At 49.6% G+C, this 24825-nt stretch overlaps 1 protein-coding gene across 1 annotated transcript in view; it reads right to left on the bottom strand.

The window, feature by feature from the left end:
* Positions 1-12306, bottom strand: part of Adamts7 (ADAM metallopeptidase with thrombospondin type 1 motif 7) — a 37202-nt gene extending 24896 nt beyond the window's left edge. The window contains exons 1-8 of the mRNA XM_057768395.1: positions 12294-12306; positions 11067-11422; positions 9293-9458; positions 8659-8837; positions 5326-5409; positions 4905-5029; positions 3800-3949; positions 2582-2728 (exon numbers count right to left, since the gene is read on the bottom strand). Of these exons, the coding sequence (XP_057624378.1) occupies positions 2582-2728; positions 3800-3949; positions 4905-5029; positions 5326-5409; positions 8659-8837; positions 9293-9458; positions 11067-11422; positions 12294-12306 (1220 nt within the window). The remainder of the gene's footprint in view (positions 1-2581; positions 2729-3799; positions 3950-4904; positions 5030-5325; positions 5410-8658; positions 8838-9292; positions 9459-11066; positions 11423-12293) is intronic.
* Positions 12307-24825: the final 12519 nt, after the last annotated feature.

Genomic DNA, 24825 nt, shown 5'->3' with positions numbered 1-24825 from the left:
GCCTTTTGGTCATGGTGTTTTGTCACAGTATTAGAAACCCTAACTAAGACAGGTGGAGAGGTTACAGATCTCGAAAATAAATAAATAGATAGATAGATAGATAGATAGATAGATAGATAGATAGATAGATAGATAAATAAATAAGTAAATAAATAGTGTGACGGGGATAAGCTTCCAAAAAGTTACATTCTAGAAAGAGGCATCATTAGATTTGGAAGACCAAGAGATGAGAGAAAACCAGACAAATAAAAAAAAAAAAAAAAAAAAAAAAAAAAAAAACTTGTTAGCTAGAAGCTCGAGAGATGGCTTTGTGGTTAAAAGCACTGGTTGCTCTTCCAGAGGGACTGAGTTCAGTTCCTCAAAACCATCTGTAACTGCAGTCCCAGCAGCTCCAATACCTTCCGACCTCCACAGTCACCAGGCCACATATGATACATAGATACACATGCAGACAAACCCTTATATACATAAAATAATTTTTTAAAATTTTATTTGAAAAGTTTCATCTTGAAAATAAAATTTCATCTGCTATAATATTTGATTCAGAAAAAAATAAGCACAAAGCCATAATAATGAAAATATTTAATATGTTCTTGCTATGGTTTGAATGTGAACTGTCCCCCATGGGCACTGTTTGGAGATGTTAGGGAACCCTTGAGCTAGGGAAAGAAGCTACATGATTTAGGGTTGAAAGCAGTTGTCTCGAGAGGAAGGAATAGGCCATTTAACATCCTACTGTTAACATCGTAAATTTTTCCATATCTTTGAACCTCAGGTCTGTAAGCAAATTCTGGAAGGACACAGGAGCATCTGCGTGAGAGATACACAGTGTCTGAGTCCAGTGTTCTTTGTCACCCTCCTTGTACGTAGCATTCACACTTCTTCGTGAGCACAGAATTTTGATAGACCCCACTGCGTGTCTGGAAGCCCATTAAAAGGGAAAGCAAACCCATGCAGATAAGAGGGCCATGCCTACAACCGAGAGAGGATCATGGACAGCTCTAGCGGCTGTACTGTCACTCAAACCCAACCTTGCTTCTGAAGAAGGAAGAAGCACTGGTCCTGGAAACAGAACCAACTAAGGAGCTCCCCTGTCCCTTCTTGCTCAGGTTACATCCCTGCCTCAGCCAATGACTGTGCAGACACTGATGACTCAAGAGAAACAGACAAGATAGGACCCATAGAGAGCCATCTTTTCTTTGGGGTTGTTCCTTGTCAATAAGCAGACGGTGGACCATCGGGAATGAATGTGCATGTTGCGGTAACAATTCAGAAAGCAACTGAGCGGTTTCAGCAGTGGGGATAGTTTCATTCACTTTTTCCACTGCCCAGCGAAGATCACTCAGAAAGGCCAGTGGTGCAGCTGTGGTCACGCTGCGTGTTAAAAGCTGACATCAGCACTTAAAATAAAACTGGCACCAGGGGATGGACATGTAGCAAAGCCTCCAAGAGCAAGCCTGGCCATGTTTGAGGCCCTGGGATTGAAGAGCAGCACCACAACACCTGGCCTGTACAAAATGAAAGTGAATGGTAGGATGTGTGCCGAGAAGTTGGGCAGGGGCCCGCGAGGTGGTTCAGCAGGTTAAGTGGCTTGCCATGCAGACCTGGCAGCCTGAGCTGGACACCCAGAACTCATGTAAAGGTGCAAGAGAGAACTGACTACACACAGCTGCCCTCTGACCTGCATTTACACACCATGGTACACGCATGCATGTACACACACACACACACATGTGCATGTGCACGCATACACACACACAAATATACACACTGATAATTTTTTAAAAAGAGTGTGAGCTAGGTGGTGGTAGCACACACCTTTAATTCCAGCACTCAGGAGGCAGAAGCAGACGGATATCTCTGAGTTCGAGGCCAGCCTGCGTTCCAGGACAGTCAGAGTTACACAGAGAAACCTTGTCTCAAAAGAGAGAGGAGGGGGAGAAAGAGAGAGGCCTTAACTTTAAAAACAAGAGGAGGAAGAGGAAAGGGGGAAAGAAAGAATGTAGGGCCGGTAAGATGGCTCAGCAGGTAAAGACACTTGTCTGACAGCCTGCGTTAGAACCCCAGAACATACAAGATGAATCTAGAAAACCCATACCCACAACTTGTCTTCTGCCCTCCACACATGCACACCCCAGTAAACAAATAAGCGTAAAAAAAAGTTCAGATTTAAACTTATCCTTATTTAGAATATTAAGTAGGAATACAAAATAAATCAACAACGTAAGAAATTGAAGGAAGGAAAAGCCTTCTGTTTTTGCTCCTCTTTGCCTGGTCTCACTGAGCTGTGAAGCAGGCCACCCACCCTCCAGTATCCCCACTGGCCAGCCTCAGCTGCCAGCATCTTCCTGACTCCATAGAGAAACAGCCCTCCCTGTCTGCAGTGGATACCTCTCCCTGCTCTGGAATCCAGCACTTCTCCTCCCGCTCATCCTCTAAGGCACAGCACAGCTGCACACACAGGTGCACTGCCCAAGGGGACCCTTGAGGCCCCCGTCTACCAGGAACTGGCCCTGCATCCCCACCATGGAACAATGACTGCACAGACAGGGCCCGGCCACCAGGCGCGGGAAGGACTTACTCGAGGAACCTGGTGATGTACTGGCGGCTGCAGCGGGACCAGGTGAGCGGGATGCCTCCGTCATACAGGAGCTGTGGAGACATGATGAAAGGCCGTTTCCCAATGGACTCACAGTCATTGCCGGTGCCGTCATGCTGAATGCCAAAACTGCGTGAGAGCACAGGCCCCAGGGGCAGGTGAGCGGCAGGAGGCCACCAGGCCTCCTTCCCGTGGAGGCCTGCAAGGGGTACAGTCCCAATTCCCAGGGCTAGCTCTGTCATGCACTGGCTGTGTGGCTTTGAGGTAGTCACACACCCTCTCTGATGCACAATATGGGGGCGACAGTGTTCCCTGGGTTTCCCATCTACGTGTGCCAGGCTGGGCCTGAAATGACCTTTTTTGAGACCCTCCGAACCCCATCCTTGCTCCCAGAGCAAGCCTAGAATGGCAATCTAGGAGACACAGATGGGAGTCTATTGTGGCCCTGCATCCTCCCTGACCCCAAGATGATGTCAGGCTGTGAACTTGAGTTAAGATGTCTGTGCTACCACCTCCCAGGAAGGTCTCAAGAAACCATCCCTAAGAAGGGACCAAGAAAACATTCCTGAACACCAGCTGGTAACCAGGAACTGTGCCAACTACTAACTCACTTAGCCCTCATCACCCCAGAGAGCCTCAGGGAGGCCAAAAAACTAACCAGCGTAACACAGCCAAGAAAGAAGGACTGTCACCCAGCCCAGGTCCTCTGATCTATAGAGCTCTCTGGGAACCTGCCATGAAGCCGATTTACAAGCTAACCAACCCTAGCACAGGCAACAAAAGGTCCAGGTCACGTTACACGGGAGTCACAGACAGGTGACATTACTGCATCCAGCCCCCTCTCTATCTATAGGGACACACAGAAGCCCAGAAAGAACATGGCATGGAAGCAGAGTGATAAGAATCAAAGATGCCAGCACCAAGGGCAATAAAGGAGGTGGCCAAGGCTCCATGCCCTGACCAGCCATCCTCACTCCTCTCCCATGACACGCTGCAGATGGGTCTCAGTGATGCCCCAGCATGCCTCTCTCCTGCTTACGGAAGGGCAGTCTTGTTGAGGGAAACAGGGACAGTGCCAGGGATTTGTGGTTAAGACTGCCACCACAGACGCTATTGTTCCCTAGGATCCTTCCTGGCCGGTGCCCAAAAGGAGAAAGGTAAAGTCGGGCTCCTAACTGGCAGTGGGGACAGTTGAGTTACCTGTGACCTAGCTCGTGGGCCACGGTGAAGGCCAGTGGCAGGCCAGTGTCCTCACTGACACTGCAGCTGAGGTGAGGATGGCACATGCCAGCCACGTGAGACAGGCCCAGGGTTTCACAGGGGTGGTTCATGGCTGCACACAAATCCTTCCTGCAAAGAAAGAGTTGATAACAGGCTGGCTTAGTCTACTGCCAAGAGGGCGGGGAGGAACCTGGGCCACCCCAGGTCCAGGGAGAGAGGGTGTCACTTCTCATCACTCCTACATTGGGCCCACAATGGCCATTTTAGAAGCAGGAACTTTGCTCACACACAACCTTTCCAACACACTGGGACATCGAAAGGATGTGTGTCTAGAACAAACTACGTTGGTACCGATCCAGCTACTGTAGCCCAGTAGAAGGAAGGTAACTCCAGGCGGAATACAGCACAGGCTCTGGAGCCACAGAGATAGCTCAGTGGGTAAAGGCACTTGTGGCCACCCTGATGTCCTGACTTAGGTTCCTGGAATCTACATGATGGAAAGTGAGAAACAATGCCTACAAGCTGTCCTCTGCGTTCTGCGTGCATGTGCTGTGGCATGCATGTGCACATACACACATATACACACAAATAAATAAATTTTAAAAGTTGGAAAAAATAAAATAGAGCCCCAGAATGTAGAAGAGAGAGGGAGGGAACTGCGATTGAAAGCAAGCAGCATAAGAGTGACTTTGAAAGCCAGTGCTCTGTAAATGAACCCTTGGCCACCAACTTACACAACAGAATAGTGCAACACTACACACACACACTACACATACCATACATACCACACATACTCCACATACACACACACACACACACACATATATATATCACATACATACAGCATATACACATATACCATACACCATTCATACCCACACACATGTGCATGTAAAACTGGTGCGTCCTGAACACGTCTTTGGATTGCACCTCTGTCCACTCCTACTTGTGTTATCTAAACTTCACTGGGCAAGGCATTACTATGGGGAGTTTGGGTGGCTACAAGGTGTCTCTGTATTGCTTATGACAATAACACGAGATTCCTCCCCTAAGGCCCTCCCACCCCCCCTGGTTTGGTAGGTACCTGGTGAGCAGGATGGCAGTGTCATGGTGCTGCGGGTGGGCATCCCCCTTCGTGTTGATGCTCTTCTGCCATTTGCAGAAGCTCCTCAGAGTGTTGTCCGCATGGTGCGTGATCTTTAAGTCCTTCTGGAGACAGAAAGAGTGGTGGCTCATGCCTCATACTGAGCTCTGAGGGACAAGCCCAACTGGACTCTACACCAAGACACAGGAATCAGAGATCTAAGGGGTAGAGCAACCAGGGTCCCCAGCCTCCACCCCTCTGTCTGTGACCTGAGAAAAAGTGTCTCAAGGGCCAGAGGTGTCAGGATACTATCAAGGCCAAGGAGGCTTATGCTTGTCCTTCCACATAGGGTGTTCAAGGCACAGGGCAGGAGAGCTCAGGCCATTGCTTGGGATAGCTTAGGAACTATATGACTTCTCACCTCCTCATCTTCCAACAGGATGAGGCGCACGATGGTGATGTGAATGGGGTTCCCAATGCTGGGGTCGTGAAACAGGCCAGCCACCTATGCAAGAGGGTGTGAGAGGGGATCAGGCCACAACCAGGATATTGGATATGGAACCCAGTACCCACCCCGGCCACCCAGGAGCATGGATATCTGATCACACACAAGATCACTCTCTGGGGCACACCAACGGCTCACATTACTGCGGCTATGTATACACATGTGCCTGTCCGTCCCCACACCTGCCCGTCTCCACACCTGCCCATCTCCACACCTGCCCATCTCCACACCTGCACATTTCCACCCCTGCCCGACTCCACACCTGCCCGTCTCCACACCTGCCCAACTCTACACCTGCACGTCTCCACACCCACCCGACTCCACACCTGCCCGTCTCCACACCTGCACGTCTCCACACCTGCCCAACTCTATACCTGCACGTCTCCACACCTGCCCGACTCCATACCTGCACGTCTCCACACCTGCACGTCCCCACACCTGCCCGTCTCCACACCTGCATGTCCCCACACCTGCCCGTCTCCACACCTGCACGTCTCCACACCTGCCCAACTCTACACCTGCACGTCTCCACACCCGCCCGACTCCACACCTGCATGTCTCCACACCTGTACTCACACTGCCCCAACCCAGCAGTGACAGATCACACACAAAATCCTTCCAGGTCACTTCCTAGGGCTCTGGCCTGTTCTGAGCAATAGCTTGAGATCTGCTTGCAAATACTGACCCTTTCCTCCGCCCTACCCCCCAACAAAGCCAAAGCAGCCCCGAGCTCTGAATATCATCAGCTGTGTAACATGGGACTGACTCTTCTCTTTCTATCCTGGAGAAACCAGGACCAGTCACCCCACGCAGTAGATACGAGTGGATCCTGAGAGCCAAGGTGGGAGCAGGTGCCAACATGGAGCCCCCACCGTTCTGCTTCCCGGTCCTTTCTGGGTGTGGCAGCTCTGGAGTGATGAGGGCAGGTGTGTTCCTGTCTGTCACAGGCCCCATGCCTACTGACATTGCTCTAACGGGCTCCCTCTAAAGATAGAAACTGTACCAGGGTGCAGAGAACTGAATACCAATAGCCGCCAGCCCTGTGAAAACTCCCGCAGAAAAGAAGAGGCCAGGTCAAAATTAGGGTCAGTTGTCAGTCCCAGGGGACAGACAGCAGGTTGGTTGTGACTTCTAACAATACCTAAAGAAAAATTGTATCTAAATAGGACGAGACTTGCAGGGGAGTGTGCATGTTTGTGGAGGTCAGAGGTCAACCTTGGCTATCATGCCTCAGAAACTATCTTGTTTGTTTGTTTTGATTTGGTCTAACATTAGCCTGCCTATATACAATGTGGACATGTGCACACTCACATGACTGCATGTGAGGAGGTCAGAGGCCACCCTTCAGGGGTCTGTCGGTTCTCTCCCTCCACCGTGGGTTCTGGGGATCAAACTCAGATGCCCAAGTTTTCCAGGCAAGTGCCTTTACCTCTCTCCAACCCCCACCTTGTTTGAGACAGTTTCTTCTTTGACCTGATGCTTGCTGATTAGACAAAACTTGCTGACTAGTGAGCCCTAGGAATGTATCTACCTGTCTCTGTCTTCCAGCACTGAGATTACAAACACATGTCACCTTCTCTGGTTTTTTTATGTAGGTTTTGGGGGTTGAAAGCATTTTGCCAACTGGTCTATTCCTTAGACCCTAGACACTCTATTGCTTAAGGGAAAAGGAAAAATGTTGAGGGTAGATGGCCTCCTGAAGTCAAAAACAATGAAGATAACGTGATGGCAGGGGTTACTGTCACCCTGTATTCAGGCTGCACGTCAGCCCCTTAACCACCTGCAGCAGAATGTGAAGGCCAACCCCACCTCTTCCCAATAGAACCTGCTGAGTCCTGAAGCAAAATGCCTGATCCTTGATCACCCAAGGAATGTCATGGGATCCTGTTAAGTCTGGGTAGGTCTCACTAAGCACAAGTCTTGACCCCCAAGAGACTCTTTTAACCATAGGCGGTTCCAGCCAAGCTGCTGCTCCTTTCAAGCCAAGCCTATAAGAGGTGGCACTGGGAAGAACCCTCCCCTGTCCTTCCCCATCTGCCCAGAGGCCAAGCCCTGTTATCCAGCAATAGTCCCCTACAGCCTGGACTTCAGTGGCCACCTCCGTGTGCAGACCAGGCTCAGCAAAGGAGGCTTGAGTGAGGCCCCTGAAGCAAAAGGCCTCAGAGGCCTTTGGTCCCTAAAGAACAAGGAGCTGATGATGGTATCCAAATCAGGAAAGGCTACCTCAGAACTACACTCGCTCACAAAGACTCGCGCAGTGGGACTGTGATGTTAGCAGGTGGACACCAGCCATGGCTGCAGCCCCTTCTTTTGAGCCCTGACTTCACAGCCAAACATCCTAGCTGACCTCAGAGGCACTTCCTCTATGGTGGCAGCAAGCGAACCCTGGCCTTGGGGACAGACAGAGCTGTAAGGAGATCTTTTCTCCTGGGAAGCCACAAGGATCAGCCTGGTAGCCCCTCAAGGAGAGATCTGGGAAGGAGGTTCTGACCCTATGATCCCCACGGGGGTGGATAGATCAGCCACAGTGCCCAAAGGGTGGCCCTTTGGAGACCCTAGACTGCCTTGCCTATCTCTGTCTTGCTTCACTTTGACTTGCAAAGCCCATGCACCTCAAAAATCTCTGTCATTTCAACTGTCAGGTGGAGTCAAGAGCAGTTTGTCCAGCCCATGAGGTGTTCCTGCCCTCCGCAGCTCACAGACCTGCCCAAGGTCACCAGCTAAGCTAAGACACCCTAAAACTAAGCAGACAGTCCCATCTCTAAGGCATGAATATGTCTTGGGTGGAGCTATTCTGGTGAGGTGTATCTGTCCCCAGCACTTAGCACAGATCCTGACATAAAGCAAGAATGGGTTTGTCCTGGGCAGAGCGTGTGAACCAACCAGACCATGTGCTCTCGGACAGGGACAGGGATGCGGTGGCCCAGTCTTCACTCACCCCTCCCAGCAGGTGACACAGCACACCACTCAGCATTCTGGGTAGTCTGGGGCCAGGGAGGGGCACGTGGAGTATAGTTCAACGTCCAAGAAGCCCTACAGCTGTGCCCGGTGCCACAACACTCCTCTAAGGATCCTACCAGGGCTGTTTCTCTCTAGTCTTGGGGCCTGGAAACCTCCTTCACGCTTGGAACCTGACCCCATATCTAGAAGCCAGCCTGTCAGCATTCCTACCCATATCTACTTCTGTGTCCCATTTCAATGTCCCTTCCTTTGCCACCCCCTCCCTTGTAGCAACTGTAGCAACCTCACCATGTTCATGATCGTCAGCACATAGCTCTCCACTTGTGGTTGCCCATGGTACTCTACCATCTTGGCATCCGCCACCACCAGGGTCTCCACCCACTTCTCTTTGCTGATTGATCGCTGCTGCCGCCGCTTCTGCCGCCGCTGTTCCCAGCGCTCTCGCCGATGCTCCAGCTCTGAGGACACTGATGGGCAGAGATGGAGTGCGTGAGATCCCCCAGGTACTGAGCTAGAAGGCCCCAATAACACAGGTTAGTTAGTCTGGAATAGAAGCAGGAAAGAGGGTCAGGAGGTTCCTCACCAGTATCCCTGCTGGGATTGGCTATGGACAGCCCAGCCAACTGAGGAGGAATGATTGATGGAGTCAGAGACACCCTAAGCAATATGTAGAGAGAGCGGAGGAAGAGGAAGTGTCAAAGTGAACAGAGGAGGTGAGCAGCAACAGGAAGGACACTCCAGGGGACCTGTCAAGACCATGCCACAAGTTAATGAGACATCCAAGGCTATGATAGAATGTTGGTTTGAATGCTGCATGCCTCTAGTCCAAGGAAGCTGGCCATGAGGGTATTAAGAGAGGCTTCTAGAAAGGACGTGTGTCTGAAGGTCATCCCTAGCCACAGCTCCATAGGGACGTACATACCTTGTACTCCACAGGTTCCTGGAGCCCTTGAGTGATCCTGCTGGCCCCGCTGCTCAGGGACTTGGTGCTTGTATACCATGTGGGGCTGGGCATGTCCAGTCTGAGCTGGAACTCCAGGCAGAGGCTCAATGAAGTAGTCCTCATTGGAGAGCTGGAACACACCTCTCTGGGGAAGACGCACCAGGGTCACAGGAGGGCTGGTACCTGGTTGCCTTTCCACAGACTCCAGAGGTCTGCTGAACTCAGCTGGGCCCCACCTCCCCAATCTGAACCCACCACAGCCTCACAGGGCGGCTCCCTCCTGCTGGTCTATTGCTAATTCTTTCCTCACCATTCTACACGGCCAAAGACTTCAAAGCAAAGCTCTGGCCCTTACTAGAAGTCTCTCGAAACATCTCCAAGGATTCTGCCCCACCAGCATTCGAAGGGAGAAAGAGGTCTGCATCAGAATCTGACAAGATGACATCTTATAAAGTCCCAGACAGCCCTCCTGAGTCGGTGGCCCATGGCCAGGCCCTCGGGATGTTTTGCGTCTCCTTTGCCAGCCAGTTTTCTCCAGCCACCATGCCCCCTCCCAGCTGACCATTACTTCTCATCAACCTCTTCAGTCTCCCTGAGGCAATGAATCATTCCAAAGGCAGCTCTGTCATACCCAAGCCACCCAGTTGCCATGACCACGAAGATATCCTGCTTCTTGGGTTCATAGCTGGCCAGAGAAGTGAAGCTGGCAAGAGCGCTTTGGGTACATCTGCCTGGCATAGAGTTCAGAGAATAGAGGGTCATAGGAAGCATCCAGGCAGACCACCATCTCTGGCGCAAGCGTGGGACTCCCAAGAGAGAAGGTGTCACCTCCTTAAGATGTTCCAACTAGCACCAATTAAACCCCTTGGGTCATACAGAGTACTAGAAAGTAATCTGCTTTAGGGACTACAGATGGGGTTTTGAATCAGCCTCCCTGAATGATTGGGATTTAGGGACCAGCACAAGATCCTCTCAGAGCCTGTTTCTTAATTTATAGAATGGGAAGGCGATCTCTGCTCAGTCTCCATGCGGGCTCAATGAGAGGAACTACACCTGAGAAGCAGGCATGGGCTCCTAAAGCAGAATACATTAGTGCACAGAGAGGCCTCTCAGGCCTAGGCAGCCCATAGTGCATGCCACTTGTGTTGCTGGTCCCATAGTTTTCACCTGAGCCATTCTGGCTGAGGGCCCTTTGAAAGCAGTGGACGACTGTGTGTGCACACTTCCACTCCTGCTATACACACTAGGGTGCTTGCAGTTACAAAAAGCAGATGAACACTGCCTGGAATGGAAGCTGCTTTAGCCTTTGGTAGTGGAATCTCAGTGGCAAAACCGTCTTAGAGGCTGACAAACGGAGAAGAGAGGGATTGTTGGAGACCTCTGGTCTGGGCTCCAAGTAAAGGCAAGGGGTGCCTAAGTGAGTCTTCAGACCCCCGAGAAGTAAGCGCCCAATGTTTACTTAACCTCTGCAATCTGTCTTCCATATGTGGGTCTCTGGGCAGCTTCTCTCCTACCCAGCACATTTTCAGAAGTTCAAAAATTGGGTCCAAACCCTGACAAAAACCAAGGCCAACAGGTATCTGACTCACTTCAAGCTTTCTGTCCTTCAGAACAAGAAGGTCTGCACTGTCATTTCTGTCTCCTTCATGAACACAGAAGCTAGCAAAGGAAAGGTATGTTTACCGAAGCCACCAGGCAGAGTCAATGTCACGCCAACCCCAGGCCCTCCACACACGCATCCCAGGGAACTCACTAGGCCATCACAGGCGCTGATGGCTGCAAAACCACCTTCCAGCTCAGGGTCCTGCACATCACCAAGCAGGTGGCAGGTGGGAGCACGGGTTCGGATGTGCATATGGCCTAGGCTGCTGCGACGCCGGATCTCGCTCACAAAGCCGGGTGCCAGGAGATAAGGGTTGGTGGTCAAGTTGAAGAGCAGCTCCCGCCCTTGGTACTGCAGCTGATAGAAAGCAGACGAGGCCTGGGTGGCAGACACATCTCGCTTACGCAGCACCCTTGGCCACAGCTCATAGGACAGGAAGGAGCCCCCAGCATCCACTCGCACGGGGTGCACAATATCCAAAGCCGACCGGCCCTCAGTTGCCAGACCTGCAGAGAGAAAGCAACATTCGGGTCCGAGGCAGACTCCAAATTCTAGAGCAGTGGTTCTCAGCCTTCCTAATGCTGCAACCCTTGAATACAGGTCCTCATGTGGTGGTGACCCCCAACCACAAAATTATTTTCATTGCTACTTCGTAACTATAATTTTGCTGCTGTTATGAATCATAATGTAAGTATCTATGTTTCTCAACGGTCTTAGGCAACCCCTGTCTTCGACCCCAAAGGAGCTGTAACTCACAGACTGAGAACCACTATATTAGATAATCACCAGAGACTAGGGGGCAGCTAAGAAATGGCAGCTGGGGTCAAAATGCCTAGATTTTAATCCCTATCATGGCTAAGCCTGATGAGGAGGCTTGTAGTCCCAGTACTGAGGAGTTTCAGGTGACTGAGACCATATAGGAAATAGGAGGGCTGTCCCCACTATACAACAGCACCCCATCTCAGAAGAGCAAAACCAAACCCCTCTCTATGCTTTTTACCAGCTTTGCTATTTCATCACCCAGTGCCTCAGTTTCCCCATCTGAATTCTTACAGCAACTTTTTATTTTCTATTTTGTCTTGTTTTGGAGACAGAGTTTCTCTTTGTAACACTTCTGGCTGTTCTGAAACCCAGTTTGTAGACCATGCTGGCCTTGAACTCACAGAGATATATCTGTCTCTGCCTCACGAGTGCAAGATGAAAGGCATGCACCACCACTGCCCGGCTTCCTGTGGTAACCCATCTCTCTCCCTGCTTACACCTCGGGAGCACTCTGTCAATTCATTTTCAATATGGCAACCAGAAGGACTCATGATCTCACTCTGCTCTTGTTACCGCGGCTACTCCCGTCTCACTTAGAACATAACATAACGTTACCGCAGTGGCGCATGACACCCTCAGCAAGGAGACCTTGTCCAACCACTCCCTTGCTTCCCTCTACTGGACCGCCCAGTCGCTTGATGTCCCTCGGCAGGCCAGATGTGTCTCCACCTCAGGATTGTGTTTGTTCTCTGTGTCTGAATAGTCTTCCACCATCTTCCTTCGCCTCTGCTCTGAAGTACTGTGTTGATGTGGGAGTCCCCTCTGTGTGCTGTGATTACCATTAATGAATAAAGAACCTGCTTTGGACCTACAGCAGGAAAAAACTTAGGTAGACAGGGAAAACTAAACTGAACACTGGGGGAAGGAAGGCGGAGTCAGGGAGAACCCACGGAGCCGCCACCAGAGACAGACATGCTGCAACCTTGCTGGTAGGCCACGAGCCTCGTGGTAAAATATAAAATAATGGAGATGGGTTAATTCTAGATGTAAGAGCTAGATAGCAATACACTTAAGTAATTGGCCAAGCAGTGATTTAATTAATACAGTTTCTGTGTGGTTATTTCAGGAGTCTGGGCAGCTGGGAAATGAGCAAGCGACCTCCTTACAACACTGTGTTGTCAGAACAGTAACTGCCAAACCTGGTCCTCATTAGCCCAACAGTCTTCACCAAGACTCACACTATTTTGAGTACAAATGTCAAGATAGAATGACTCTACCTCCTGTTTTTACCAGTGAGCAATTGCTGTTGCCAGCGCATCTTGAGGACTAGCTGATAACTAACTTATTCGTGCCAATAAAGAAAGAAGCACGTGACTATACCAAAATGATGCCAGAAACAGCAGACCTGGGAGCTTCTCAGATCAGGTGGAACCTTCTCATTGGAACTTTAAAGGAGCCCTAAGACTAAGATGTAGGAGGCACACTGACCAACCACCACGTAGGTGATGAGCCTTGTCTAGGAAAACTGCCATGATGAAGGATCTTCACCTGTCCTGGGGCTTCAGTTCAAAAAGTTTGTTTGTTGTCTGTTTGTTTTCTATCAGGGACTGACACTCAAAACCGCTGCCACCTGGACCTGTATTTCCTAATCTGAGGCCTGAACAGCTCTGTGGCTAGTAGTCTTGCCATTCATGAAGCTTACTTGGTCCCTCTTTGAAGACAGCCGCCTCTTTAAACTATTCTGTGACATGTATACATTTTTGCGTGACGTACAATGTGCCAGCAGAGAGTTAATATTAGTAGTTGAGATGAGAATAGGGGCTGGGAGGAATGGCTCCATTGGTAAAGTGCTTATCGTGCAAGCAGGAGGACCCAAGTTCAATTTCCGAAACTAAGATTTCAAAAACCAAGTGTGGTTGCATGTCATTGTAATCCCAGAACTGCAGGCAGACCGGCAAACAGGCTTCCTGACCTAGCCTAATCATGAAGTCCATGTCAACAAGAGACCCCACTTCAAAGGAGGTGGACAGCAGTCCTTAAGATGACACCTGAGGTTGTCCTCTGACCTCTGGTCATGTACATACGTGCTACACACACACACACACCCCTACATATTTTTAAAGAAATAACAAGAATAAAATAACCTGTTTCTTGCAGGCTGGAGAGAAGGCTAAGTTGGTAAGAAGACCACTGCACAAGAGTGTCAACTTCGGTTTGGATCCTCAGAACCCACATATGAAGGTGGGTGCAGTAGAAGACACCCGTAACTCCAACTCTGAGGAAAGGAGTATGAAGACAGGTCCCTGAAGGTCACTGACCAGCCAGATTAGGAGTATCAATGAACTTTGAGTTCAGTGAAAATCTCAGTCTTTTATGGTGGAAAGCAACCAAAGAAAGACAATATCTACCTGTGACCTCCACATGCATGAATACACAGACAAGCATACACACATACATTAACAAGTACATGTCCACCCCACACAAAGCAAACCTGTTTGCTGATGGCCATGAATACCAAGAATACCATGGAACACTCGGTGGATTACAGCCAAGAAAGTGATGTCATCTCTTACATTATGTCTGTTTCTAACATGGTTCATGCAAAACAGTCTCCTTCAAGTCCTTGCTCAAACATCTCTCTGTGAGGCCTCTCTTGGCCATTTTATTTCAATATTGTGACTCACTGGGTTTCTCTGTCTGCCTTCCCTGCTTTATTTTCCCCACAGCAACGATATACCCCATCACTTAACATTTTTTTTATCCATCCCTTTGTTCTCTCTCTCCTTCTAATGTCATCACTTCTAACAAAGTATGCATCTTTATATTGTTTGCTGAGGAATCTTTTTTTAAGGGCTAGAAGTGTTTGGAACTTCATTGTTCTTTAGGAAATATTTGTTGAATGAATGTGTAGAGCAGAATAACAATAGAACTTACAGGGGCTCTTCTGAGGGCTGAATGTACTGAGCCACCCCACACACAGCAGTGCCTCACCCACTGGACTCAGCAGACATTGTTAGGATTCTTACCAGCCTCATGGATTAGAAAATGTGTCCTCAGCTGTCTGTGGGGTACGCAAGTGTCTGCTGGCCTCCTGGGATGGGGAGGAGGACCACACAGATGGGGCTATCTGCTGCCTTTCTACCCCTGTCTCAGTGGAGCAGCCCTGACTGTCTGTCTTGGAAAGAGTCCATGTCAAAAGACCTCACTCGGGGGCTGGAGAGATGGCTCAGAGGTTAAGAGCATTGCCTGCTCTTCCAAAGGTCCTGAGTTTAATTCCCGGCAACCACATGGTGGCTCACAACCATCTGTAATGAGGTCTGGTGCCCTCTTCTGGCCTGCAGACATACACACAGACAGAATATTGTATGCATAATAAATAATAATAATAAAAAGACCTCACTCAGCTCAAGCCCTCGGGGTTTGAAAATCTCTCTCTCGATCACTCTGTCCCTTACATTGCCCACAGAGAAAAAGATTCTCCATATTGTTTATTTGCTTGTTTGTTTGTTTCTCAGGCATCCCTTCTCAAAAAAACATTTGTAAATGCCTAAGATACAAGGAAGACCAGGAAGTCCACTGTAGGGAGACACAGTTATCAAAGGAACCTAGTAAGTAGAGCACAGAATTCCGTGGTCAGTTACTGGTTCGTTAAGCAAGATCTAACCATCGTGTTAGCAACTATAGTTGCTTTGAAGCAGCAATGAGAATCAAGGCTTATTTCAAAGCATCTGCATCAGTGAGACAAGAAACCTATTTGTGGAGCCGGGCAGTGGTGGTGCACGCCTTTAATCCCAGCACTCGGGAGGCAGAGGCAGGCCGATCTCTGTGAGATCTCTAGCTCTCTACAAGAGCTAGTTCCAGGACAGGCTCTAAAGCTACAGAGAAACCCTGTCTCGAAAAACCAAAAAAAGAAACCTATTTGTGGGACAAGAGAATGTTCTGCAGCTAAGAGCCTATACTGCTATTGCAGAGGACCTGGGTTCAGTTCCCAGAGCCCACATAGTAGCTCACACAACTACCTGTAACTCCAGTTCCAGGGGATCCAACACCCTTTTCTGGCCTCCTCAGACTCCTACACACATGTAATACACATACATACTCTTAATATATGCAAAATAAAATAAATATGTTGTTGCTGTTTTGTTTTGCTTTTTGAGACAGGGTTTCTCTGTGTAACAGCCCTGACTGTCCTGGAACTCACCCTGTAGACCAGGCTGGCCTCAAACTCAGAGATCCACTTGTCTCTGCTTTCTAAGTGCTGGGATTAAAGACATAAGCCACCACCTCCCAACTAAAGATAGCCCAGTCAGTAAAGTGTCTGCCCTACAAACATGAGTACAATCCCGAGAACCCACATAAAAACCCAAGTCAGGTGATGCACGCTTGTAATCCTAGCACTGGAGAGGTGGAAACAGGAGGATTCCTGGGTCTTGCTGGCCAGTCCGCCTAGCTAAAGTAAATGATAAGCAGTGTCTCAGTGGAGGTGAATGGCATTCCTAAAGATGCCACCCAAGGCCTCCACACACATGTGCTAATATTGAGATCCACTGGTAATGTTCTTAATTAAATACTCATACTCCATAAGTTAAATGTGTTGGCCATATTCATAATTAAAGAAAATGCTAAATATCACTTGATGTTATAAAAACTGTAGGTGTAGCTGGGCGGTGGTGGCGCACGCCTTTAATCCCAGCACTTGGGAGGCAGAGGCAGGCGGATCTCTGTGAGTTCGAGACCAGCCTGGTCTACAAGAGCTAGTTCCAGGACAGGCTCCAAAACCACAGAGAAACCCTGTCTCAAAAAACAAAAACAAAACAAAACAAACAAACAAACAAAAAAACTGTAGGTGTAATATTTTCCAATCCAGATTCATAGCTTCCTGGGATTAGGGTCCCTTGGGCTGAAGACTCTAGTCTGACATACCAAGAACAAGGTATGTCAGATTACTTTCAGGTAAGGAAGCAAACAGAGCTCAGAGCTGTAAAGTGGGCTAACGCTGCACACTGAGAGTGAGAGAATTGAGACTTGACCCCATTTCCCAAATGGCTTCTCTTCAGTAACATCACTCTATGCTCTCAGCAATCTGCCTGTTCCTTCTCCGTCACTATGGAGAAATTTGATTAGATAAGTCTCCTAGAAGTTAATAACTAGACTTCAGAAGAAATCTCGGAGGGCTGAGGAGAAGACTTGGATGGTAACTGATGAGGAGCATACGTTGGAAGCCCTGAGTGCAATCACCAACTTTGTCAAAACCTTGTCCTGGTGGCACACACCGAACCCAGCATTCAGGAAGGGGTGGAGTGAGGATCAGAAATCCAAGGTCATCCCTAAGTGCACAAGGAGCTTGAGTCCAGACTGGGTTATTTAAGACTCTCAAAACAACAACAACAAAAACCTCTTGTGCATACCTGCCTACCTTGGCGCTCTGGGTCCCCTGATCTTGTCCTCTGGCCCCTGCCCTCTATGAAGGGCCTAGACTCCAGGCACACCCAGAAAATTTACTGCTCTGATTCACCGAGGTTTCAACCAGTCCAGGTGCTACTCCTTAAATATCTGGCTGTTCCAGCAGTGACCTCACAGGCCCACAGAAATATTCTGGTTCAAGTGTCCTGGAGAGAGATCCTGAGCTCTCTTTGCTGCCACCTGCCAAGTTGGAAGGCTACGCTTACTCAGAGGCTTGACTGTGGCCATGTTACAGAACCAGATCCTCCCTCCATCTGTTGCCAGAACTCACGCAGTGTGGCCCTCACATGCCAGTGGTGTGCCTCTGCTCAAAACCCTGCCCTGCCAGCAAGTGGCTTCTCAGAGTCATGGGACAAGTGAGCTAGGAAGGATTGTGTAGCAGCTCTGAGCAAGCCTTCCCAATCAATGAACTTTAGGGGGTGGGGGGTAAGTGCAAAGAGTTCCCAGACTTCCTGGACAAGACTTTCTTAAAAACAAATTCCCAGGCCCCATCCCAGACACACTGAATCAGCATCTCCAAGAAAGAGGATGAGGAAGCTTCATTTTTTTTTAGCAAGATCTTCAGGGAACTGGACTTTGGAGGAAGTGTGGAAATCTCCCACTGGGAGTGATCTTGGCTAACTGACCATCAGCAGTACCTACAGAGCTTTGAAAAGCTATAGGCACCTGGGACCTAGCCCGCTGACTGCTATTCTGTAGGTCTTGGGCTCTGCCGACCCAAGATACATATTCTGTGGCTTCATACCTTCCCAGGGATTCTCCCTGGGTCACTGCAGGAGCTGGCATGCTTACTACCTTGGCATCCTAATAAGGGTATTTGAGACTATCTCCTGACCATAAACTGCAGACTTGTTTCTATTTATCGGCACAGATATTGAAAAAAGAGTTAAGTCAATTTCCAGTGTTTAAGAATTATATGATCTTTACACAAACGTTTCAATCCCAGCCTTCCTTGAAGTCTTGTCATCTACACATACCAGATCTAAATTCCTACCTATCAAAAGTGGCTGGAGGAAAGCAGCAAGTCCATCTTAGAGGGCCCGTGTTCCCCATCTGTCACTGTCTCCACGACTGACTATTGTTCCCAACACTCAGGCTGAGTATAGAAGGGCTGCCGGTTTGCATCGTGTGTGTATTTTCCTTCATTCAGTAAAAAACTTCATCTCTAACCAAACTGGGAAAAACAATAAACAGGCCCAGAACGTACTGTTTATAAACAAATATATCTCTACATCTCTCCACCAGCCTTGTTTGCTCATTTCTTTTATGAAATGCTGGGTTCACAATGCCTGGTGTAGCCACAGTGCCCTCGGCTATCTGTTTAGAATCATTTGGTGACCCAAACCCAGGGAAATGCAAAAAGCACTACCCTACCCTCGAAATAGAGAGGTTGGCACAAGGCATTCACAGTCCCACCTCCCTCCCATGGGCGCACCCACCCTGGCACAGTATAGAGAATGTCCAAGCATGGGAAGGAGATGCCCCTTGCGTATACTGGAATTGGTTGTGATGAAGAGATCTTCATCAGAAATTGCCCATTGAAAACCTGGGTCCTCAGGCATGCTCAGCATGCATCTTATGAACTGAGCCATCTCCCCAGCCTTAAACCATATCAAAAGATAAGCATGGTGAATGAAAAGATAAGTAATTTTCAGTAAGGTCAACCAGAAGACCCTGGTAGAGACTTTGGTGGCTGAAACCATCAGCACCTAGTGGCAGTAAATGATAATTGCAGGTTCAAATGCACTCACAGACCTGGACCTCCACAGGAGCAGAGCATCAGAGCTAAAATTCCCTTGGAATAGCAGCTGGCACCAGCCAGCAGGGTGCCAGTGGCTCGTGGCCAAGTGTCCTGCCAGGTCAGAAGGTCTGCCTCAGTGGGACTAAGCACCTGCCACACCACACACACTCCTGTGATTAAAAACTCTTCATATCACTGCTAGGTGACAGCTCTCACTTCAGAGCCTCTGCCAGAGAAATGCCAACCCTGTGCTAACCCTCACCTCCCTATCAAGAACCTAAATTACGATCCAGCCCTTCAAATGACCTGCAGCACAGCAGCTCATATACACAGGGCTCACACAACAATGCAGAGGGAAATACAGCCTGGCAACCCTAGAGTCCATGAAAAAAAAAATAGTACGCATTTTTCTAAAAGTGAGCCTAGGACATGCTCTTTGAGGTATACCATTCAGTGGCAAGAGTTCAGGCTTAGAAAGGAAAAAAAAAGACAAAAAAGTTCACAGGCAGAGTCAGAAATCCTGAGAGCTGAACCAGGAGGGTCCCACACTGCCTATCTAGAGGGATTCCAGAGACACACACTCTGCCTTGGTGTTGTCCCCAGTTTAGTAAAGGGAGGGTGGGTTGGCCTGCTGGTACCCCAAGCAACAAGTCCAAATAGCAAGTCATCAAAGCCTCACAGAATTCTATGGAGTTTGTCTAGCAGAGTAATAAAAATAATGACAATACAGCAGTTACTGCCAGTAATAAGCAACTGATCTTCAGTATTTCCGTACTCATAAAAACCCTTAAAGGCGCACCTCTGCCCGACCACACACACTTCCCAAGGGTCTAGGCACAGGGCCTATTTCTGCTCTCTCTTTTTATTGCGCTCACCAGCAGTTCACACTAGTCTTTGAACCTGTTTTCTCCTAGAGGAGGAGTCGGCTTCCTTTCAGGTTTAATAAGAGATGATGGAAAATAAGAATGAGTAAGGCTAGGTCCTAGTAGGTGCTCACTAAATGTCTTTATACACACATACACCCTACACACCCTGCCTGCTCTCCCCAGCCATTCTGTTCAGTGGTTTAAATGTTAATGACATTCGTGACCACAGCTACAGTATCTTCACTAGGAAGGCAAGTAGCCTAATCCCGCCCTGGGCAGATTTTCCTCGAGGTCACTCCTGCGCGCTCCATATTGGTCCAACCCACCCAGGGTTCTTCCATCCTTCCAGTTCATCCTTGCCGGCAATATCCTTGAATCCCTTACCTGCAGATATATTCCCTAATACCTGACCAGTCCCCAGCGACTTGGAGCTTTCTTTAAAAATAAATAAATAAATAAATAAATAAATAAATAAATAAATAAATAAATAGGCCTGGGGTCTCCCACATCCCTGACTCGCATATTCTCAGGCGGGCAGCTCCGGACTCTCCAGAAGCGTGCTGCAACGCAGGTCGCCGCCAAACAAGAACCTGGACGCTAGCCAGAGGCTCGTCTGAGGCCGGCCGGCCGGGCGGGGCTGGGAGAGTTAACCCAGGGCGGAGGAAGAAGCTCCGGCTCCCCATTCTCCTCCTAGAGCCTTCAACACTTGGGGGAGGGGGAGGCAGGAAATGCAAGGGCGGCGGAGGCTAGGACCCCCGCGCCTCCAAGTTGGGAGGCGCGGCGGCGCACCCCAGTAAACCTGCGACCTGGCGTGATCCCCGACAGCGTCCCGGCCAGCTTGCTTTCCAGAAGAGTCACCCAAAGGAGAGGGCGAGAAGCAGAGTCCCTCAGGATCCGTCCAGTCCCGTCAGATGAGCGCTCTCTACGGAGAGGTGCGCGTAACGCTGCATGCGCGGCTGGGAAGCTGGAGTCCGACGAGTGCAAGCTCACTCCAGGGGAAAGTCCCGGACACAACTGAGTCGAGTTCTGAGGGATGGCTCCCCGGTGGGTACAGCTTCGCTCATATGTCTACCCGACCCTGGCCCGTTCCTAACCCCAGGCGGAACCCGTCTCGCGCAGGGTGCACAGAGTAGCGACTGGGTATGTGGGGAGGGTGACAGGGTCAGGCGGATCCCAGAGGCTCAGCCACCCACCTGATGCAGGTCCCAGGACGTCGGACACCAGAGTGCACAGGATCAAGAGGAGACTCGTACCACGGTGCATGACCAGAGTTGGGTGGCCGCCGGACGACCCCTAGCTCACGCCTTCGTCTGTCGCGTTTGAGTCCCAGCCGGGGCCGGGGTCCCACTCAGGATAAGCCCGGCCGCATGCAGCTTCCAAGGTCCAGGTCCTAACTCTGGCCGGCGGGCAGCTGCACTCGCTCCTCCGGCAACAAAGACTGCTAGGACCGCCCCCTCGGCCAGCTGCCGAGGCAAAGAAAGAGAGCGAGAAGCGGAGAAAGAAAGAAAGAAAAGGAAGGAGGGAGGGGGAGCAGGGCGCCCACCCCCGTCCCGCCCGTCAAGCTCCTACCCCCGCCCCCGCCGACCTCGCCCCGCCCCTGCCGGGCCTCTGAGCCCTGCGGGCCGGCCACCTCCTTGCAGGGCCGAGCTGGGGACCGCGCCCGCAGTTCCCACCCCACCAACTTAGGCTCCCGACCTCCCACAGGGCTGCAGGCGTCCCCTGGTGGTGGAGCAAGCCTAGGCTGCTTGTACCCTCCGAGGTCCCCGAGAGAATCTGGAGTTACTGAGGTTTCTGCCTTGTCACTAATCTATGCTTCAGGAGACGGCCTTGGGTGTGCTTCCCAGGACAAGCAGGCCTTCTGAAAAGAGAACCTGGAAACCTCCCAAGGGATCAAGATTGCACAGCGAGGAAGCAGGGCCTGGGGGTTCTAGATTTGGGTCCAAAGTCGACTCGAGAGAAGCCTAGGCCCTCCTAGGCCCTCTTAGACAGGACAACACTTTCCCACTCAAGGTCTAGAGTCCTCTGATGCCTTGTCTCCAGACGCTTTCCCATGTCTGTTCCCCTAGAATCAGCACGAAGTTCAGCCAATAGCCTGAAGACTCTGGTGGGCCAAGATAGTACCCACAGACTTTCAGAAGGGGCCCTAGGAGCCTGGAGGCCAGCCAGCCCTACCTCATATCCCAAAAAACAGGCCATCTCAAATGCCTGCCTTCTGTCTTTGGTGGTCCCCACCCTGGCTCTGGCTTCTGCATCCCCCTTAGCCTATATACTTCCAGGAGCGACTCGGGAGAACACACCACACACACACACACACACACACACACACACACACCTTTACTTTACTGCCTTCACTGTGCCTGGTTCTTCCCTGAGAGTGATGGACTTGTATTCTCCCTTGGTCACTCTTTGTGTAGCCCACCACAGCACACAAGGGTTCACACAGCTCATTTGCAGTCTCTCACATGCCTAAGAGCTCACGTCTATCTCTCCACACAGCAACTCTCTTGACATCCAGGGGGACCTGTGTAGTGCGTAACCATCCACAGTCATATTCAGTGACTGCTTCAGTTCCTCCAGGTCTCGGGACCACAGAGGCAGTGCCATCCTTTAGGGCTGAACTCCGCAGAAGAGAATCCTGCTGTTCTTTAACCTTCTGCACTGTCTTTTGTTTTGCCATCTTCCTTCTCCCTACCCTCTGGCCTCTTCTGGCTCCACCTTTCATCTCTCTTGCCCCCTCTGACATCTGCTAGATTTGCTCTTCAGTGTCAAAACAACTAAGGCTACTCCATTTTCCCGAACACCTCCCACCCTGTTCAAAGGTGCCTATAACTGCCATCCAATGGCTTTATCTTCCTCAGGACACGTAGAGTAGACACTTTGCAGTGTTGGAAAACAGCGATTTCCTTGGGCCTCTGTGACCCTCTCCCTCCTTCTTCCCCAAGGGATTCAGTCCAGAAATCCTCCTCTGTCTGTGGTTTCCAAGAGCTCCCGCCTCTCAGTCTAAAACACTCTACTCCTGATAAAGACACTGATGTGCCCCTCTGTGGACAGGTATCCCCTGTAGCTCCTACCTGCTTGTCCGCCCTCTTCTCAAGCTTCTCCAGAGGGGTAGTTTATATTAGTTCTCCTCATGGTCGATCCTCATACAAGCGTCAGTGCTAGAGATCTCTACTTTGGTAAGCCACTACATCCTGGGCATGCCCTTTTCTTAGCAAGCTGTTGACGCCAGCTAGCGAGCTCTAGGTTTTGCTGCAGGACCAGGCGGTGCAGCTGTGAAAAATGGAGGTGTCTAGGCCTCTGAAGAAGGCCACACAGACAAGCATGTAGGGAAATATAGAATCCGCCCCTGAGAAGCACATTGAAGGGAATACACCGTGTGAGAGCAGAGGTCTGTTATTTTCTACGAGTCGGTCATGGAAAGCTGTCAGGACAGCATATCCATTCCATCTGTGTGTCACAGTGACTAGACAGAGCCACCTGCATGAAAGGAAAAAGATGGGCACCAACTTGTCAAACCTTTGGGCCTAACTTTTATGTCATCTTTTCCAGAAAGTTTTTACAACTCCTTTTAGGGCTCCAGGATACCTTATCATGGATCACACTAACCTGCCACTGCCTGGTAGGGATCTGCCAGTCCCCCCAGTGAACTCCTAAGGCTGGCTTTACTACTTAGTCTTTGTGACCGACATAGCAGAGCCTTTCCTGGCCAACATAACCTGCCTCCCTTATTTCTTTGGGCAGCCTTCAAGGCCAATAACATATTAGAGGATTGGAGGAAATGCCGCATTAAAGTTTGCATCTGTTTTCTTTGTTTCATTCTCATTTTTATGTGTCTGAGTGTTTTGTCTGCATGTATGTCTACGCACCAATGGGGTACCAGGTGCCCACAGACGCCAGAGTCAAATCCCCTGGAACTAGAGTTACAGGTGGTTGTGAGCATCATGTGGGTACTGGGAATTGAACCTGATACCTCTGAAAGAGCAGCCCGTGGTCTTAACCATTGAATCATCTCTTCAGCCTCCTAAAGTTTGAATTTCTTTTCAAAGTTCTTGGATGTCAATAGTACCCTCCTGTTTCCCTCTGTGTCCCAGCTCCTAGACTGTACTCTGTCCATATCTTGCTGAGTGCCTTCATTGTAAACCTCCTTGGGAACTACACTGGGCTCAATGGAATGCAAAAGAATGAGAAGGCTGAGTCATGCCCTAATAACGAGTGATAATCCAACCGGAAAAGCAAGCTGAGCCAACTCCAGGTGTTGGAGGGCAAAGTGGATATCAGAACAAAGCTAGAGACTTGATCATCTAACCTGCTTGATGCATTGTTCAGACTCCATGCATCTATTTAATAAATTTCCCTTTAATTCTTTCTCATTTAATTTATTTTTTATTGTTATTCTGGGTATGTTGTGTATCTACAGGCTTGGGCATTTGAACACTTAGTCCCCAGTTGGTAGCACTGTTTTGAGAAGGTTAGGCAGTGTGGCCTTGCTGGAAGAAGTACACCCCTGAGGACTAAGTGTTCATAGTCGAAGAGTTCATAATCTCACCCCACTCCCCGTTTGCTAATACTCCCACGCTCTCCATCTTCCCCTGCCCTCCTCCAGTTCATGACTGCAGTTAAGGATGTGATCTCTCAGCTTCCTGCTGCAGGTGGGTATCGCATGCTGCTGCAGCATATCAAAGTCAGAGGATGACTTCTGTGGATTGTCATTCTCCTTCACTGTGGGTTCTGAGAACAAATCTCGGGATTTGGGGCTTGTGTGACAAGTGTTTAACCAGCTGAGCCATCTCCCCAACCCTTTCTTTAAGTCTTAAAAGGGGTGGTTTCGTTTGTTCTCTTAAATGATTGGTGTGCTGGCTAGCCCAATGTCTTTGAAACGGCTCGGTATTGCTAAAGCATTATCAATGATTGATCAAGTTGCAAAAGAAACCTATTTATCCTGCTTCTGTACAGAAATTTGTATATTGCTAGATTGTTAAAAGGTAGAAAATTACAGTGGAGCACTATGTATTTAAAATTATGCATCAGTAAACTGAATGGGATGGCACATGCTTGTGCGGTAGTTTGAATGAGCTCA

This window comes from Chionomys nivalis, chromosome 4 (genome assembly GCF_950005125.1).
Source record: "Chionomys nivalis chromosome 4, mChiNiv1.1, whole genome shotgun sequence".
In the NCBI taxonomy this organism is placed as follows: Eukaryota; Metazoa; Chordata; class Mammalia; order Rodentia; family Cricetidae; genus Chionomys; species Chionomys nivalis.
This window is presented reverse-complemented; position numbering and strand designations above follow the sequence as displayed.